General features: G+C 40.3%; 1 protein-coding gene across 1 annotated transcript; it reads right to left on the reverse strand.

The window, feature by feature from the left end:
* Window positions 1-2,069: 2,069 nt before the first annotated feature.
* ankrd33ba (ankyrin repeat domain 33ba) lies at window positions 2,070-18,270 on the reverse strand. The gene is made up of 6 exons (XM_022201206.2): window positions 17,386-18,270; window positions 6,053-6,182; window positions 5,542-5,682; window positions 5,061-5,202; window positions 4,315-4,513; window positions 2,070-3,585 (listed from the first exon to the last, which is right to left on the reverse strand). Exons 1-6 carry the CDS (start codon window positions 17,830-17,832, stop codon window positions 3,040-3,042), a joined length of 1,605 nt encoding a protein of 534 aa, XP_022056898.1. The 5' UTR covers window positions 17,833-18,270; the 3' UTR covers window positions 2,070-3,039.
* Window positions 18,271-20,727: the final 2,457 nt, after the last annotated feature.

The following is a 20,727-nucleotide window of genomic DNA, read 5'->3' on the forward strand; positions in this document are numbered from 1 at the left end:
AAGTCTGATGCTGATTTAATTGCGAGACGTGATCATTTATTCGCACTTTTCAGAATGGAATTCATTAGGAGGGACCTACTTTATCCTTGATTGCATCACAGTATCATTTCAGAATTGAAGTAAAGACGTTTTAACAATAATTATATAGCTCTAATTCCTCGAGCAATGCGATAGATTGCATTTGGTTCCTGCTGTCAGGGAAGATGTAGAGAATAATAATTGTAAGCATAAGGATAATAATTTTTGGAGTACATTGTTTATAAATACGACCTCCAATCTGGTTTACTCCTGATACATTTTGAGAATATTATTTTTTATAATTTAATCTAATATAATCTACATCTAAGAAATCAACCATTTCTGCATCACATAAACAATCAAGATCCAATGTTACTTGTAAATCATGAAAATTATCACATCATTATTTCTAATAATATTTCTTGTGTTGACTGCCAGCAGTCATTCACGCCAGTTGCTGGAGAAATAAAAGAACACATGTAAAATGAATATCTCTGATACGAGACTCAAAGAGGTCATTCCTCCTGCATACACAGTAGTGAGGATAATGTTTCTAGGTGATGTAGACTTCCCCAAGGGCCTTCAGTAACTAGCTCAAAAAGCCTATTCATTAATAGAAAATCTCTTTATTCATGACTAAATTTAAGGATGCTCCTTCAACCTTGAGGAAAGCCTTGTGTGTTGTACCAAAACCAACCAGCAGAGGGCTCCAGCTAAGGATTCCTACCCTTTAAGTTGACAGGTTTATCAGAAGCACTCATTCAGAACTGATGTAGAATCAGGTCACTCTGTTAAAATCCCACCCGGGCCGTAGCGTCGCAGCATGACATAATAGCTGTCATAGTATGTAGTGGATGGCGCCCTGTTTATTTTTGCCTCTTGTGTATTTTTGTGAGAGATTCGGGTCGAGATGGGGCAGGAGGGGCGGGAGGGGAAAACGCTGACCAAGCCTGTTGGCGCTTCATAATCTCACGTTACAATCCAAGACAACAGCTGTTTGAGCTACAATGATGGCCTAAATATTATCTGATGCATTCGGGGCTAATAGGTTTTGTGTCTGTCCCATACAACACGACACATTCTCTTTCTTGTTCGTTCTGATGGCGTGAAAATGAGACATATGAGCAAACTATCAATGCACAAATAACAACAATTAGGCCGTTACCAGAATTCATAGCCTGTCATAACTACAACATTGTCATGTATCTAAATGTGCTTCATTGTGTAGTCCAAAGAAACCTTTAACCACTTCACAGCAAAACTTTACGGACTGAACACAAATCCATCGCAAATGAAAACAGCTTTTGTTCACAGTCAGTAAACCTTTGATGCCTCATAACAAACTGCACGCACAGGACATTGTTGGTTATGATGCTGCACTGCCAGCAAAACAGCCATTTCCATATGAAACAGCTTCTTATGTTAATGTTAAATATGTTAATCCTGCAGCCACTTACAGTTTCTGGAGTTCAGTAAATGGGCAGTTTTCTCATCTTTTGTCATGTTCAAATTATTTCCTCTGGGCAGTATCCAAGCAAGATTGCCACTCTGAAGTCAATGAAGTTTATTTGAAGAAAACGATTTGGCTGTGCAGTGCCCTTGTAACCCCTTAGCAACTCATCACCATGTATATTAGACACACACTCTTGGATAGCACTTAAGCTGCAATCGCCACGAGGAGTAAGGACCGTGAAATTGTGCTCTCAAAATTCCAGACAATGTTATATCACTGCTCTCCCTGTGGCTCTGTGTTTAAATCAGCGTTATTTTTCACCCCATTATTTTCACTGTTTTAATGTTGAAACGGGAAACTGACCTCTTGCTCCATAATGGGCTGGCTGTTTTTATCAGAGGGGTCCATATGTTACGGATTATCACTTCAGTAATAGACGTACTGTCACACTGACCGAGGCTCGTCATAGTATCTCAAAACTTACATTAATAGTAACTTTTTTTCTGACTGGATTAAGCTGTAACACTAAGTTGTCCAGCAAAACATGGCTGAGACATGTGACATTCTATAATGAAAAAAGCCTTAATCACATCCACAGTCACTGTTAGCAGAAGTGTTTATTTCGTTTGCGTCATCCATACCCTGTATATACCAAACTCACATGTCTCAGTCAGTACATGATGGTTTAACGCCAATATAAACAGTGTTAATATGGTTTTGCAGTGTAAACATCTGGGAAGTGATTTGAAGTTTCTTCCTACTTGGTAAGATTTAAAAGTTACTCTACATTTCAGACTTGGTCTCAAACATTAAGACTCGAAAACATAGTTGCTTATGTGGAAAATGTCCATACTGGATAAAAAAAAAAAAGAAGTTTGTCATCAAAAAGCATTAAAATCTCTAATATAAAACATATATGCAAAATACATTCAGGATTTCTCAATTTAAAGCAAAACATAAAACATCTAAAAAAAAAATGTTGCTGGCAAATGCCATTGGATTCTATACAAAAGCTTCTCTTTAGCTTTTTCAGCCACACTGATGGGTGTTCTTCACTGAATATTTTAACAACATTATTCCAAAAGAGTTTTAATAATTTGCTTTTTTTAGGCAGAAAGCTGGGCACATTAGCGCTGTGGTCACCGTCTGCTCCAGTACTGTGCAAAACACTGCGGTATTAGCACCCGAAGTGTAACAAAATACAGACCTGGCCATCCATTAAAAAGCAATAAATATTAAAAATAAATTAGCTAAAAACATTTCAAGTATCAAATCCCCTGGGTACTCGCTGTTTGACATCATAAAGGACACTGAGCGTTGTGCATTTCTAATGCTGTTATTAACAGTGGCAGCCACTTTCAGTCAGCATTCCCCCTTTGCAAAACTGAGCAGACAAAAGCAACCCTCTGTAATATGTCCTCATTTAGAAACACTGTAGGTCAAGACCACCCTGAGCACATACTGTATATTGCTTAAAACATAAAAGCCCAATCTGTGGGACCTCATGGTCTGTTCAGTGTTTGTCTTTTTAGGGGTTAGTGTACATGACATCCTCTGAGGTAATGATATTATTTCCTTTTTCCGGCAGCAATGTGTCTTTTGGTCACAGCCTCCAGCCTCCTCCTCTCAGCTTCCTCGGCTTTCCTCCTTTCTTCTTTTAGCTCCTTGTACCGCCACTTTGGGATCTGCAGCAGGTTTCCTCCTCCGTCTTTGGCGCTGCTCTTCCTCTGAATCTTTTCTGGCTCATAAGTAGGTGTGGGGGCTTTGGATACTCTTACTTTGGGGATGCTGAAACCAGGTCTGACACTACTCCTCCTCAGCACCATGTGCATAGGCAGCAGGCTGGTCCGTCGCAGCTCCAGGGCTTCGTTATAAGCAACCATGCCCAAACTGGAGCTCCTGTGTCGAGGCACCAGGTTCTGGGTCTGAAGGCTGGCCCGGCGGTCTGCTGAATTCTTGGCCACTAGTGTGACCCGAGAGTTCTGGAAGAGTTTAAGATGACTGTCCACCCTGTCAGGGTTAATAGAGCGGAGCTCCTTGGCGCGCTGCTGGCGGATGATCTCAGGAACTGCATAACGCCGTTTGCCCACACTTGGAGGACTATCAGGACACACCTGAAACAAAACCAGCAGTTTCTTCTCTGTAATACCGGTAGCACTGCAGGAGCAATAGTAATAATCCTGAATGTTTTCTTTTCAAAAAGCAGAGCTCAATCACCCTTTTGTTTTCGGTATTGCAGTACTGCTAATCTTGCATGAATAACCTGCTTATCGGATAAATCGGGCATTAATTATATCCCATAATTATTATGAACTAATCCCCCAAAAACACTGAGAATTTGTTGATAAAATAAAAGATAAATTAGTGCCACATTTATCCTTTAAAATGCTATTACCACGATATTATCATTCATTTATTTGCACATCCGTGCTACAATAACAGAACTACCTTATCCCACCATTTGAGAAACTAAAAAAACTGAATTAATTTGCACAAAGATGCAAATTTCAAGTCTGTGGAAGATGATTTCCATATTGTATGTGAATGTTTGGCTTTATCCTGTGATAAGAAGATGAGTTATGATATCAACAACTATGCTGAGAAATAAAGCAGAGGAGAGCAACTCTGCAGACTCACTTCACTTTAAAATGCTTCCTTATCACAAAAAAGTGGTTATACTCTGCTTCACCTTCTCTCAGCTCATGAATGAAAAATGCTTTTTGGTTTGAGGCAGTGAGTGAAGGACATGCAGGTTATGACAGATGTGTAAACTAAATGAATACATATAAAAATAAATACATGAATAATGTAGAATGAGGACATTCTGGAGCTTATTTACTTACTGTGTGGCACGCCACAGCAATAACAGGGCACCTCATGGCCGTTGTAATAGCCACCATGTGGTCGATAACGCCTTCATCCTCGGGGTTGGTGACATTTGCGATGTTGAAGATGTTCCGCATGGTGTCGGACAGGCGCTTCAGACAGCCACGGGGCTCCTGGGCTTTGGCCACCAGTGATGCCAGCGGGGGCCACTCTAGACTGGGAGAGCAACTTTGATATCAGTCTGTTGCACAGAAGCACTGAAGTAACATGAGTAGAGTAAGCCATAGCTTCTCTCAAGACTAATTATGATGTTTTTCTGTTGCTTAATGCATGTGGAAACTGTTCTGTTCTTTTTAATGAGTCAGTGGCCACTCGCGCTGACACTTCCCTATGTTTTTGACCTTGTGTTGCATCTAAATCCTCATTTGCAGCAGAAAATCGCCAGAACAGAAAGTGCAGGTAATCTGTCAGGCGACCTGGTTAGAAACGCTGATGATGAGATGATTTGTACATGACTACATAGCTAGTAGGCTAGATAGGATTATTTATTTTCTACATCGTCAGCTGGCAGGGATAGACGATGTTCACCAGACAGCTCCTCAAGGTGCAGGCCAGAGAAAAGAACTTAACTCTTGAGGAAGAGGTACAACAGAACTTGTCGCTTTTTGTTACGCAACCATTTCACTGTGACTGAATAGTTCTTTGCGTAAAATCTGCAATGATCTTTCTAATGACAGACAGACATGCTAGTTTAGAGTTTTACCTGTATGTATCAGAGTACTGGGGAGGACATGGCCGTTCCACAAGACGTGTCATCACCCATGCAGTTTCATAGCGGCTCGTAAATATGGCCCACTCCCTGGCAGTCAGGTGGCGGCCGAAGTCCCTCGCATTCAGGGCAGCTCCTGGTGGACACAAGAAGGAGAGGAAAAGTTTAATTTGTCAGTGAAGAAAGTGGGGCATAGAGAAAAGAGTGGGTGCATAAACAAGTTTAAAGGTGGGAACAGAAAGAGTTACTCAGAAGTAGCAAAAAAAAGAACGACTGACCTCAAAGACAAATGCTGCCAACTGTTCTATAACTCTCTAAAACAGGTCTCAATCACTGCCGAAATTTATTCAACTTGTCTTTCTGTCCACCAAATTCCTGAAAGTAGTTTGACAACTTTCTGACAGTGTCATTTGTCTCCGATATCTACACTTTTCTCTACTTGCAAGAGAGTTGTGCATATTTATTGTTTCCTCACCTGCCATCATGAGCGAGCGCACACACTCCACCCTGCCCTGCATGGCGGCTTTCATCAGAGCGGTGAAGCCGTGACAGTTTCTTCGCTCTATGTCCAGCCCAGAGTAGTAGTTCAACAGATAGTTGGTGATTGTTATGTGGCCTTAAACGACAGAGGGAGAGAAAGTATTTACAATAGGTTGTCATCAAACATATAGTTAAGATACAACACAACATTAAACTACAATAGTTTGGAAGTGCATGTACACTCTTCCAAAGATCCACATTCACACGGCTGGTCAGGCAACACACTCATCACTTCTGTTTTTAGAGAGAGTGCAGCGAGTGCATTGTGTTTTTTATGCTAGTCTGTGTGTTCATCTGTGTCAGCATTAGTGCCAAGTTGCCTGTGTGTATTTGTATGTGTGTGTGCATGTGTCCGACAGCACTGCTAAGCAGCCTGTCAGCGTCTGTGTGTGCAACTAAGCCAATCTCTCATATAAAAATTGTCAATGTGTGCGAGTTTGTGTTACCTGCTTGTGCAGCGGTGATGAGAGCTGTGTTTCCCTCACTGTCCTGCCAGTTGACATCCAGATATGGACACTGAGACAAAGCTATGACGACGTCCACGAAACCTTGGTAACATGCAACCAACAGCCCTATCTGAGACAAAAAAAGAAGAGGCAGGGTAAGAAGCAGAGATGAAACTGTTAAAAGAAGAGAGAGAGGGAGAGAGGCTTACCGTTAGAATCAGCAAAAATGCTAAAGTAAGAAAATAGAGGTGAAGCAAAACTGCAGTAAAGTGCTGACATATGGGAAGCAGTATGAAGAAAAATGCGATCAACGCAGTGTCAGTAGAATCCTGAAGACCGGGGGACCTTTGTGCATCTTCCAAAACGAGTACCTCCAATTAAACATGACATCTGTTGTGTTTTCATGGAGAGACCTTGAACTCAGTGGTAAAATAAGCTCTCTCCCCGTCTGATGTTGTTGTGTATTTTTGTGTGGATGTGTTTTTACGCCTGTGTGTGTGTTCATGGCAGAATAGGTAGTCTTTGTATGCGTGTGGACAAATGTGTAAATGTTAGTCTGCGAGTGAGAATTTATGGGACTTTGAGGCTGGAAAACTCCTGTAAAAAGCTGTGTGCTTTCCGGAAGGCGCATACTTTCTCAGCCAAGACAAACAAGTTAACCACCAGAGCGAGTGGAGTATAAGAACACAGAGTTCTCAATTGACGGATCGTATAGGCAGCGTGTTTATACAATTAAACATGCAATGTTTGTATGAGAGAAAAAAAGTCCTTTACAGGATGGGTTACAGCATATGTAACATTGTGTTTTCTAACAGAAAGCCAGTGAATTTATGTAAATATTTGGACAAGACGATAAGATAAGGCTGTTCTTTGTTATTTGAAACGGCTTAAATCTAACATTAAATGACTTTGATCTTGAAATTCTTAAGAAACGTGGAAGATAACATACATTATTAAACATGTGTTAGTTTATAGAAGTAGAAAAATGTTGTTTTTTTTATCCAAGTTCTTCTGACTTCCAGAAAACTTTTATTCCTGAGAGCATATTGCAGCATAATGCAACAATATTTTGCATTTAATGCCATTTTAAAGTTAAATTCAGAATTCTCTCCCTGGTTACTGATTGAAATCCTAAAAAAATAATCCCTTCCTATTAAAAAAAAAAGAGAAAAAGTTTGGCTCATGGTATGTCTTCTAGCATATGAAAAAACATCATATGGGCATGATAAAAACGTTGAAAAAATTATATAAGAAATTCTATGTAACACAAAGGAACACAAACAGCAGACAAAAAAGTGTGTTTTTTTTCCCAGATGCAAGTTCTTAAGTGTAACTTGATGATCTTTGGCAAGTTAGCAGGCCCTACTGGGACTTTAAATTAATCCTTGATTAAATCCAGAAGAAATGAAAGGAAAGATCCACCAGTCAAACCTACTCCATGTCAAAACACACACGGATACAACATGCATCATTTGCATGACACATTTGTATGCATTTTGATGCAGGTGCCTGTAAGTAATCAGGAAATATTGGCGGGACTTTTAGTTCAATCTTGTATTTTCAGTAACCTTAAGATTTCTCTTTGCACATGTCTCTCCTCACATTCCTTGTATTTTAAAATAGTAAAGGGCTCCAGTTAACACAATGAGTGAGCTTTAATCAAACTTGCTAAAATGGAACATGGTTAAATTGACAACAAACAACAGTATCAGTATCATAACCCTTAGCTGCAGGTCATCAAGGTAAGCTAAACTGTAATGCCTTGGTTTCTACACTAGCTTAAAAACCTGCTTCAGTGATGGGCAAATAGTGGCCCATGAGCCCAAACCAGCCCCTCAACAAAAATATTTGGCCCCTAATGAAAGCTAAAGTTTCTAGTTACCTATCTTTCTCTACAAATAGCAATGTAATAAACAGACATGTGAACTCTTAATCAACATGACAGCACATATAATTAATGCTTGAACATAAATGTGTTGCAGTCGAACAGATATGGCATGGTAGTAATACATTTTCAGACATACAGCATACTTATGTTTTAAGTTTTGTAGTGCAAAACAAATGATGCATTTGTGTGGTTGATTGCTTCTTGGCCAAATTAGTTTTACAGTAAAATAAAATCAGCTCTCAGATACAATCTTAAAACAGCATGTGCTCTAAAAATGTTGCATTCTTAACATAATAAAATATAGTGGGCTCTACAGGGCTTCCTACTCCACCTGTATAACTATATTGGCTGCCCACTCAGCAGTGTTTTAAAAAAACGTTCCTGGGATTGAATTCGATAGGTGACCTCTGCCCTGCCTGACAGCCAAATGCGTCAGAATTTTAAGACATGATTGGCAAGTTAAGAAACTTATTTGTGCATATTTGAAAATAAATATCAGATTTGTGCCGTGTGAGGTCAAACTTCTCCAGCAAGAAGTATTACAGCTTTCAGGTAAGTTGTCACAACCTGTTCCACATTCAGTATTCCTTGAACAAGCTTTATTCATGAACCTGCTTCTGTAACATTATGTTCTGTTCTTAAGAGCACTCAGAAAATCTACTTGATGCTTTGCACTTTTTGGCACAATGTGGTTTTAGTCTTGATTTTCAAGCACACTGTGTTAAGGTTCTAAGTTATTATATACTCCAGTATGGATGTGATCAAAGGTACTGTCTCACTGAAACAGATATGTATAATAATTACTGAAGACTGGCTGAGGGTTTGTGGAGAACTCACAAAAATCATGTAGATTTTTTTGGCCAATAGTCTTTGTGAAAATCTAAGAAAATCAAGAACAAATGCCTACTTTAACAGCAACATCTTACATTAATATGTTTTAATTATACTAAATTTAACCAGCAACGAGAATAAGTCTTCATTTTCAAAACATGTAATATTATGGTAAAATGTAGGGTCTGAAAACTGCTGCAGCCCTGCCTTTATTTGTGTTAATATGCATCAGACTAAACACATACACCAATCAGCCACAAGGGCTGCTGTCAGCAAAAGAAATCATGCTCGATTGAAATCACACCTACTTTATTGCCACGGTGCCAACTAGTTCAGAACTTTCACTCAACGTAAACATTACATACGCTAGACTAAGCAGTTGTCCTTCAGTTGGACGAGCTCACAGATAGTAGGTTTCTCCTGCTGCCAAAAATAGTGGCTTAATCAAGGCATGCTATTAACGCCTCTCTCCTTACAACAGTGACACCAGCAACCGTCTAACAAATGTGAATTTGGTCCAGTGAGAGCATACTGACCAAACAAATGTCTAGTCATTCTGGAAATACAACCCTATCAGCCACGACATTAAATTAGCCTACCTAATATTGTGTAGGTCCAAATGTCCCACCAAAATGGCAATGGATCGTTTGGATCCTGTAGGTTGTGGAATGGAGTCTCCATGGATTGGCTTTGTTTGAACAATTCCCATGGGTGCTTTATTAGATTGGGATCAGGAAGACCAGGCTCAACATCATGAGCTTTGTGTCATGTTTCTAGAGGTTACTATCATTGCCATTAAGGGGTGTGCTGGGCCTAGAAAACTATTTAGGTAAGCGGTGTGTGTCAGAGTAACATCCATATGAATAGCAGGACTCAAAGTTTTCCAGCACAACTTTGCCTTGTAACAAGATGACCAATGTTTCACATTCACTTGTGTGTGGCGCTCATGTTTCGGCTGATCTCTATGGTTTCCTTGTAAAAATATATATCAGTTAAGTTGTTACCGCTCAGAAACACTCACGTAGACCTCACGTAGACCTTGTCTGTGTCTCTTTCGCACTTTCTCACGTACACAAACACACATTCTTGGCAACCCTCCAGTCTTGCTGTGATGTACTTTAGCAGCATGGCCTGCAGCATGTCTGGAGTAATCTCACTCGTCTGACTATGTCCTATTTTCCCTGTGAACCTCTCTAACACACACATGCATAAACACATACAAACATTTACCTTCTTTTTTACCTTTTCCCTCTCAGATGATTTCAACTCAGCACATTCCGATCATACACACGGGAAACGTGTTACACCTATTGTACTCGGGGATTTTACAGAGTTTTACAATTGGCTGCCAGCAATGTCGGGAGACTGAAGAATCTGAGAGCACCAGCAAAAATGAAAACACGGCACACAGGCTCAGAGACACACATAAATTGAAAAATGGCAACCGTGCTTCAAAATGCTTAATCGGTAATTCTAAGGCTAATGGGATAAAAATAACAGCACTACTTAGCAAATCAGCAATCCTAAAACAATCAAGAAAGGTACTTCAGGGATGGATGAGTGTGTGTCCAGCATGTGTGTGTAAAAAGATAGAGAAAATGTAAACACTTTGGAGCATGACAGGGTTTCAAATGGATGCGGATGATGTATTTTGAATGTGGGCCAAATGTAGATGCAGAGTACGGCAGCTTTAAGCTTTCATTACTTTATGCTGATGGGTGTAAATGTGTGTTGTCCCTGACTGTAAATGCTCCTGTTTGCAAAGTAAATGCAGAATCAAACTTCCCTTCAATGGAAACGTCATGTTCTCTGCTTTTTCTTTTGCAGTATCTTGGGAGTATGAAGTAGTAAACACTGGATAGTTAAATAGTGTGTGTGTTTTCTTGTACACGATCTGATCCATTGATACTCAGAGTATAGACACTGAAAGATGCTGTTCTAAATTAAGATTACTTAAGGTAGGAAGCAATGGCCTTCCTTTGCATTTAACTTACATACACAAGGTATTTTTGTTTTTTGACTAATTAAGACAAGCAATTTGCAATGTCAGTCTCATAGCATTCAAGATTTGGGGGTACACTGCACAAAAAGTGGAAGCTAGCTCACATATATTAGCACTGATTCCCAATGGACAAGACTTTTTTGACTTTTAACAAAAGTTAGGAAAAGTCATGGCAAGTTTCTGGTCATGTGCCTAAATAATAGGGATCATGTATCTAGTTGTGAAAATGATAAATGTTTATAATGTCAAAAATCATGCCAGCAATTACAACATAGGCACCTGAATGTATCATAATACCTTTGAAGAAAAAAATGCATTTCAAGCTAGAGAATATTAATATCCCCTGTTAATAGTTTAGCTGTGTAGAAATTGAAAGAAAACGTTTGTAATATTTCAAAAATATTACTAGTTGGTATCAGAAGTTCAACAAATAAAATTTAAATGTATTTTCAGTGATGACGAGTTCTAAGAAAATTGGGTGATTTGGTGAGTTCTCTGCTAAATTGAATGTGATTTTCAATCAGAACCTGTAGTTGTAGCCAAAGTTAGTAGGTTCGGATGAACACAAACACCCACGCACGCACACAGCCACAAACACAAATTCTGGTCTGCACTTATTATTAGCCCATGCAGACGCACACACACGCACACACACACACACACCAAGTAATCTGGGGAATATCCAGAGCTCGGAATAGAAAGGCTTAACCTTATCAGCCAGAAAGACATGCAGAGAGGGGGAGGGGGAGGCGTAACTGTCTATGTACAGTCCATGTGGGATTGCTCCAAAAACTGGCTCCAAAGAGGATGACACAATACCCAGAGTAACCCTTAAAATTCTTAGATGCACAATAAATACAGGTCTCCTAGCAGATGTAAAAAAAGTACATGTTAGCACTGTTACCATGGCATCTTCAGATAAACATGAATGAATGACTGACTAACTGGTCGTGGACAGGAAAATAAGTATCATGGATACTATAAGTAGATTGTAATTTGTGGTAAATCTATACTCTTTGCTCAGTATAGGAGGATCAGATATTAGCTATGTCCCAGTAGCCCCATTAATCCATTGAACTGCCTATATGCTCTGTGGTGGTGCTCATTCTCTAGCGGTGGAAAAACTTCAGCTCTGTGCAACAGGCAGCACTTCAACAGCATTATCTTGGACACCAATCAGCCACAGCATTAAAACCATCTGTCTAATATTGTGTAGTTCCCTCTTGTGCTGCCAAAACAGCTCTGACCCGTTGGGGCATGAACAGAGGACCTCTAGGGGCATCCTGTGGTGTCTGGTAACAGGACGCTGGCAGCAGATCCTTTGAGCTCCGTGGGTTGTAAGGTGGAGTCTCTGTGGATGAGGCTCGTTTCAGTGTTTGATCAGATTGCAATGAGGGAATTTTGGAGACAGGGTTAATGACTTTTTGTCTCGTTGTTCGAGTTGTTTCTGAGCGAGCGGTTTTTGGTGTGTCTCAGAGAAGACTGTCAGCTGCTGCCGTCAGGGAGGTGCGCTTGGTCTGCATCAGTGTTGAAGGCAGTTGAAGGAATGTGTCAAAGTAACTTCCAACAAAATGTCAGAATTCAAGGTTTCTTTGCAGAACTTTGCACTGTAATGAGGTGATGCATGTTACTCCCTTCAACTGTTGGTGGTTTTAATGTTGTGACTGATCAGAGTACATAACTCCAAACAAATGCTCAATATGCTATGGAGGTATTTTACTCTAAAGTAACCTAAATGCTACTTCCCTTATAGTTTCCTTCTTCAATAAACATTCAGTCCAATTTCATCCTTGTTTCCTAAATAAGGACATAGCCACACATCTTTTTTTTCATCTTCAGATTAAGCACTTGTTAAATCCTGGCATGCAAACTGCATCTCTGCAGCCTGCAGAGACCAAGCATCAACGGTTGCATTCATTTTGCATTTTACAGTACGTCTTTCTTTTCAAGGACACGCGCGCACACACACACATGCCGGCCAACACTCTCCAGATCGCCCTCAATCACATACATTAGAAGCACCACTGACACAGACACACTAGGCCATGTTTCTGTCAATAGCCTCCCTGTTAAATTTCTCTGTGTCTGCCACTGAGCGTTCACATGGCTGTATCAAATCAGATGTGTATGACTGTCGCTTTGATTTTTCCACTCATCTGTATTTGCTAGCAGCATCAGGCTCGCTACCATCTGCAGTGCCAAATTCCTGTCTCTATCTGCCTATGCCTCATTTAGTCTATCTGCCTGTTGGCCTGTTGGTCGATCTGTGTGTTGGTCAGCTGTTCTTTCTGTTTGTTGGACACGCTGTGGTTGACTTATTGCTGGCTGTTCTTTCAGCAGGCACACCCAAAACATACTGTATCTGTCCTGGTTTGATACCTGATTCCAACCTATTTGGAACATTTGATTGTGTTCAAAAGGCGGGGAAAGTGTGTGAGAGAGAGGGGTAACAGTGAGGCTTGTGGCCTGATTTAAGCTGATTGGATTCTCTCTGTGTGTGTGTGTGTGTGTGTGTGTGTGTGTGTGTGTGTGTGTGTGTGTGTGTGTGTGTGTGTGTGTGTGTGTGTGTGTGTGTGTGTGTGTGTGTGTGTGTGTGTGTGTTTCATGTAAGCATGACAGCTTATCCAATTGGCTGCTGGGGATACACACAGTGTCCTAAACAGAGTCACATGTGCCTGAGGACACTGATATTTTAACTTGATATGTGCCATTAGCACACACACGTCCTAAAACTCGACACTTAGAAAAAAAAATACTGATGTTTACTGACTTTCACTCATTACTTTTTACATCAAAATGCCGATTGTTTGTTGAAATCCCATTCATCTTGTCTGTCATTCGAGTAACACTAATGAGAATATAGGGATCATGACAGCAGCAACATTTACAGTATAATTACTATGCTGTAATCCTATACCAGAACAATAAACATACCTGGATTTGACCTACATAATGGCCAGTCAGTACATTTCCCACTAAATTTAGCATTCAGGCAGTGTTTAGTTGAAAAATGAACTCTTTCACCATGACGTCTGAGGGCACAGCTATAAAAAAAACTTCTGTTCATGTCAGTACATGTTTGTTATTTACGTTATGGTGCTTGTTGATCAAGTTTCAACATGTGCACTTTGGCGCAGTTTTATTGCTTTTTAGAGGATGAGTTGAAACAAAACATGAGTTTACAACCAGATCCATAAAGGGCTCCTAAACATGTTGAAAAACTGCGTCAAAAGCTTACAATATTCATATTTTAGAATATAAATATACATGAGAAGATGAGTCTTCTCATATGCCTTAAAAGTTACCGTATAATATTTACTACAAAAGTGGAGTTCAACTGTTCAGTGTTTACACAACCTGTGTCTTCAGGTGGTGCTTATCAAATTTCCTCTGAATTCCTAAAGGCCAATTTTCAGACATTTGTTCACTTTGTTTTTTAACCACAGGCTCAGGTTTAATCTTCTGCACTGGCAAACACCCAGCTTGCTGAGGTACCTTTATGCAAAACACAGAGCCAGATTCTGGGCTGCAATTCTGCAGCTGACCTTGGCCTCTAGCTTCCTTGTTGATGGGGACCACAGAAGGCAGAAGCAAAATTATTACATGAATAATATGACTGAACCCAGTAAACACAGTATTTTGGGGGAATCTGCAGAGCCTGCTTAGTTCTCCAACATACTCTTCAGAATAGTACTTATGGAATGGCCTGGTATATTAGTGATTCCAGGTGTTTTAGCTGAAAAAAGGATCTGTGTTTGAACTAGTTTTGCACAACCAGACCATGACAACTGTATTGGGGATTAATCATGCAATTAATATACAGTAAGTGTCATTTGTCACAACCTCTACTATAGTTCCTTGGTTTCCCATGATTAACAAATCATCAGTGGGGTATATTCCCCTATAAACCACCGATGAGCGAAAGGGGAAATGGTGTGCATGCTGTACTTGGTCATATCCAAGCCTGGAATGGAACACTCTTCTTTGTTTTACCTACCACTTTGTCAAGCCGTCTGCTATATTAGGATGTTGACATCTGTATCAGGATGTGTTTCCAGTGGATGTGTTGCCTAACCTGCATTGTGTCTCTGAGTGCGTGCATATCCCCAAGGTCACGGGGCATTACAAAGAAAATGGAGAATGCATAAGCACATGTCCTAGTTGTCTACACAAATACATTATCTTTTGCTTCCTCTCTAACTGCTAAACACATATGCTACATGCAGACATGTGTCTTGGATGCTTACCAAATGAATCCGAGCGCCTTTAAGACCTTTGACCTTTCTTTGTTGGGTTCTGTGCAGCATGTGCGTACATGTACGTATCATAATGCCATAAGGACTCAATAAAATGCCTATACTTGTGCATAATCCAAACCACACACAAATGGCCCCAATAAACATTTGAAAGAACAAGAAAAGCATCAAGTAAAGACGAGCAGAGAAGAGAGTTCTTCTAATGATGTAATTCTGTTCTTCCTTCCTTTGGTCATTAATAAGGAGGGAGAGGTGCTGAGAGAAAGATGTGTAGAAAAGACAAGGTGAAATGTAAGAAGAGAAAAATGGGGTTAGCCTCTGGGTTAAAGATGCGTTTTTGTGATGTAAGGTCACAAAACTCAAACCACCTACAGTTAGTCACTAAACAATACTCTTTGCAGCAGTAAAACACTATCTTTTCAACTGAAACCTGAGCTGCTGCCACTGGAAAACTGTGCATCTAACTATACTATGCAGAAATTTCTTTTAAAAAAAATCCAGTATGGACTCATACAAAAGTAATCTCTCTCTGTAATCACTCACTAGGAGCGTCTTTTTATTGGATTCCTATTTCTTTTAGCAAGACAATGCACCCCACCAAATTGTCAAAAATGTTATATGTTCTCTGCTACATGTGCTGTAGACAGAGTACAGTTCAGTAAAAGAAAAGTTATCATATTAGTGCACATTAAACGACATAAATGCCAATATTTAGATATCTGTAAGAGTCCTGTAGTAGCTTAAAATGCATGCACAAGCAGCGTCTGTACACACTAAGTCCTGCAATCACCACATGTAAATACTACGTTTTTTGTTTGTAAATGTACAATTCACTGTTGCAAGCGTGCAAATGCATGCTAAACATTTCGATCTGCCCGCATACTCCGTTTTTGCAAGTTTGTGCTTTCAGCTCCGGGCCTACAACCCTGTAAGTTGTTCACTATAATGAGCCGGTGTTCGGGTGGTCAGTCAAAGCCCTCTTGAGTCGCTGCCTTATGTGATGCTGCTTGTAGTACACTGGACTGTGTGTGTTCTGTGGTCGGGGAGGGGGCGGTGGCACTGAGCCGAGAGGAGGAGCCAAGATTTAATGTTGTGTTTTCAAGCAGGGACTTACAATTTCAGAATAGTATACCTTTATATTTGGCTTTTTCCACATGTAAAGGAATGGCCATGTGTGCTGCTTGGAGACGCGCTTCATCCACTTTCACTAGATCAAAGGTAACACAATAGTTCTAATTTAATTACACTAAGTTGCAACTACAGATGAGAACAGGCATGTGATTCCTGTCCAGCAAGGAGGTGGTTGCCAGCCAGTTTAATTATTATTAGCAAAACGTCTAGATGAATGAAAGCTAGTGTAGCATTCTATTACTATGGATTTATCTCTTTGCCCTGGGCTACAGTTGTGTGACAGGAGGGAAGCAACACACAAGGCATAAAGGGATATTATACATTGATTCCACTGCAAACATTAATTTTGGAGTAACCATTTTGATAAATCACCTTTAGTGAAAATTACAAGTTTTACTAACACATTATCTAATATATTCAGATATTATTTCTGACATTTTATTCATTATCTACACTATTCCCTGTGAAGGCTAACGCAAAAGAAACTAACACAGCCCTATTGTGGAATTTATGGCTTTAAAATGCCTCGGGGGTTATTAACAAGATCATGTCGTCAGTACTTAATTTTTTTTAAACCACAGACTCCTACAAATCGAATCCAAATTAAGAACAAGATAAAGCAGTAAGCCACATACTCTCATACGTATAATATGCCTGCATGACAACACATAGAGGATGGCGTGAGTGACTTCTGGGTTTATGAAGAGCTTGAGTTTGCTTGCACTCATAAAATTTAAATTACACAGGCATACACATACCTGTCAGAAAATAACACTTTGTGTCAAAAATGATGGAGTGTAAAGGTGAGCTCAGTATGAACATATCTGGAACCTCAGAATATCCGAACAAAGGCATATTTATGAACACTTCCAACTAGAAAAGGTCGTGAATATCTCATTTTTGCAAAACTGTCCATGTTAAGTGTTGCAGACAAGTCACTACACTACATATATTGATGAAAGGGTTCCAGCTGGCATTAAAAGTTTGAGAGGTCAGAAACTTTCCCAAGGCCTGAACACAGGTAGCTGAAAACAAACTTAAATGTTTCAGCACCTTCTGAATCTGAGGCTACTTTATTGCATGACCACCTAAAGCTTTGTGCATAAATAATTTAACCTAATACTATTAAATGCACTTTTTTGCAACCTTTTTGGCGGTGTCCATGGCTAAAAACTTCTAGTGTCACTGTCAGGCTGATGTGAGTGTCTCTGTGTGTGGTTCCTACCCTGTTATTCCTGTCAGTTTCCTTGACCTCATCCTCCTTGACACCGTGTCGTATCATTATCCGCACGATGGCCGCGTTGTTGGTGCAACACGCCTGGAAAAAAGACAGCGGCTCCGGGCTCTCCGGAGACGGAGTGCGCTCCGAGTCCGCGAACACATCATCCGGCGGGTAGAAGGAGTCGTCCGACACGATGCTCCGACAGTCATCCAAGTCCTCAAAGTCAACTTCCTCGAATTCATCGCTGTCCTCGCCCCCATCGTCCTCGTCTTCATCGTCCTCCTCGCACGACCCCAGGTAGTCCTCGTCCTCGGAGTTGGACGGTGGCTCCTCGGTTATGGTCGGGTGGATCTGTCCGGTGCCTCCCCCGACTTTTTGCCTCTGCTGGAGCTGCTTGACGCGGACCGACGGGGCGCCTCCTCCATCCCTGTCGTCCGTGATCAGCACCATCTAACCCCCGAGCCTAGGGCACTGTCCGCGGGGTGGAGAGCAGCCTGGCGCACGGGGCGCGGGCATGGGACTGGCTGTCTCTGAAAGGCAACAATCCAACTACCGTGCCAAACACAAAAAAAAGTCGTCTACGGCAGCCTGAATCACACAAAGTCAGGTTGTGTGTCAGCGGTAACATATATACAAGTTGAACGTGTTGCGCATTTAGCTTGCCTTGAACCGTCGGTCATCTTTGGAGAGTTGTTGACCCGCGTATCTGAGCCGTGAAAGTCCCACGAAGTTCCCCAAAACGAAACCACGTTGAGTTGTAGTGGCAGGTATCCGGTTCGAGAGCACATGAATACCACACACGACTGTTTGAAAAAGTGTTGCTACAGCAGAAAGTAACACAACTGTTCCATGTAGGGCGGAGAGAGACAGCAGCCTGTTAACCTACAGTCTGCGATAATCCGATTACGCGACTGGGACCTCTCTCTCTCTCTCTCTCTCTCTCTCTCTGTGTGTGTGTGTGTGTGTGTGTGTGTGTGTGTGTGTGTGTGTGTGTGTGTGTGTGTGTGTGTGTACTAATGAAAGATTAAATCTGTTGCCAACACCAAAGTAAAGCATTAATATTCCTAGAATATTCCTAATATTCTTGGCATATCCATGTGGAGATTTATACTGTAATTGTTATTTTTATTTATTTTTAAATGTGTGTCTTTGGTACTGAATTAGAATTGAAAGGAATGCGTGTCCTTCCCGGAAACAAGCAGCAATAATAATAATAATAATAATATAATAATAATAATAATAATAATAATTTGTATTTTCAATACAGTTATAAAAAGTACTGTACAACTAATGCATCTAATACACACAGTAATATATATATATATATATATATATATATATATATATATATATATATATATATACATACATACGAAATTTAACACATTTATTTAACAGATTTCATACACCACCACCCAGGGTCAGGTGTTTGCCACTGCTGCTCTAAATTACCAGTATTGCTGCTTACTAAAATATTTTTGCATGTTTCTCTAATGGTTAATCTGCCAGTTTGTGCAAGCTCTTTAGTCAAAATGGCATCTTTAATGCTAAAATATAATTATTGTTGTTATCCCTGAATTTTCAAATTACTTGTTTTACAAGAAAAGCAGAAAAAAATAGCAATGCACATTATTGTCTTTTAATTTGCTTGCATTCCTGAACAGGAAATTTAGTTTCAGTGGTTGTATGTAGTTCTTGATTCATTTTTGACTTCTCAGAGAATTCCAGTGTGCCGGCTCAAATTTGGATATAAAAACATGACTTCAATTTGAAATTCCTCACTCCTGTTCAAAATGGTGAGGCGTAGGGAGCTCACTGAGAAAGAAAAAGTTCAAATTAAAGCACTTTATGGTGCTGGATGGTCTTTGAGACAAACAGGACAAGACATAAAGTGTTCTCACAGTATGATCAAACATGCCTTGGACTCGATTGCAAAAACTGCTACTTACAAAATGCACCAAAGAAGAGACAGAAAACAAATGCTTACTGAAGCAGATGTCAGACATCTCATGATATATACAAATACAACCATTTGAAGGACTAGACACAGAGGGAAAACCACTGCTAATCTTCAGGCAGAGACCGAAAATTAAATGTGTCTAGATCAGAATCTGAGAAAGTCTCCAGAATGACCAGAAGCAGATGACTGAAGCAACAAGGCTTAAAGGGAAGGATAGCTGCTAAGGAACCTTTACTGAGGCCTGCAAACATCCAAAAATGTCTAAACTTTTCCAGGGAGGTAGATGCATTGCACCCACAATGACACATGGTGGAGATTCTGTTATGATATGGGGTTCCATTTGTGGAAACGTCATGGGCAAATGAATTAAAATCCATGGTATAATGAACAAGAAGGTATATCACAACACCTTGGTGCATCATGGAATCCCTTCTGGATTTAACCTGATTGGTCGTGGGTTCATCTACCAAGAAGACAACAACTCCAAGCATACCTCAAAGCTGTGCAGAGACAACTAGACCAAGAAAACGGAATCTGGAGTGACAGAACTGATGGACAGGACAAGTCAAAGTCCAGACTTGAGTCCGATTGAACAGATCTGTTCAATCGGATTCAATGTTTGTTCTTGAAAAGGCAAGTTGTAAAAAGTAGATCCACTAAGCAGTAAGTCATTGTCACAAAATTTAGTTGGATAACATCCTGTATGTGGTAAGGTGTCCATGGTACACATTTTACCTCTGCTTTATGTTATTAAAATATCTTTTACCTGTTTGTTTAATCTCACTGTCTCCTGGTTTCCAAGAGCTTTGGTTAAAATGTGTGTTGCCCAAATACTAAAATATTCTGTCAATCAAATTCCACGTCCAGATTTACAAAAATGATCCCTTTTTTTTATCTCAGTAGTTAATAAAATCAGTTTGCTGACATCACCTGCTATGGAAAAAAACAAGTTCATAACAGTCCCAGTGTGTACCGATCATTATTATACCTTCATCTACACCCAGCTGAGAGCTCTGCTCTCCTGTGGCTCTGCCATCGCTATGGTATCAGGCTGCTGCTGTGTGAGTGACAGTCACTGTTAGCACCTTCAGAGATATACAGGTGAGTGACAAATAAAAAGAAAAAACCTGACCATTTGACCCCAACAGTAAGCGGATCCAGTGGCTCTGTCATCGTGGTTCGGGGCCACTTGTCCACTAGAGGGAACAGGGTGACTGTAAATCAATACAGAATTGTTCTAAGTGATCACCTTTATCCTATGATGAAACATTTCTATCCTGATGGGAGTGGTCTTTTCAAGGATGACAACGCCTGCATCAATAAGGCACAAGGGGTCACTGAATGGTTTGATGAAAATGCTGTGAATCATATGCTGTGGCCCTCAC

Source organism: Acanthochromis polyacanthus, chromosome 20, assembly GCF_021347895.1.
Source record: "Acanthochromis polyacanthus isolate Apoly-LR-REF ecotype Palm Island chromosome 20, KAUST_Apoly_ChrSc, whole genome shotgun sequence".
Taxonomy (NCBI): Eukaryota; Metazoa; Chordata; class Actinopteri; family Pomacentridae; genus Acanthochromis; species Acanthochromis polyacanthus.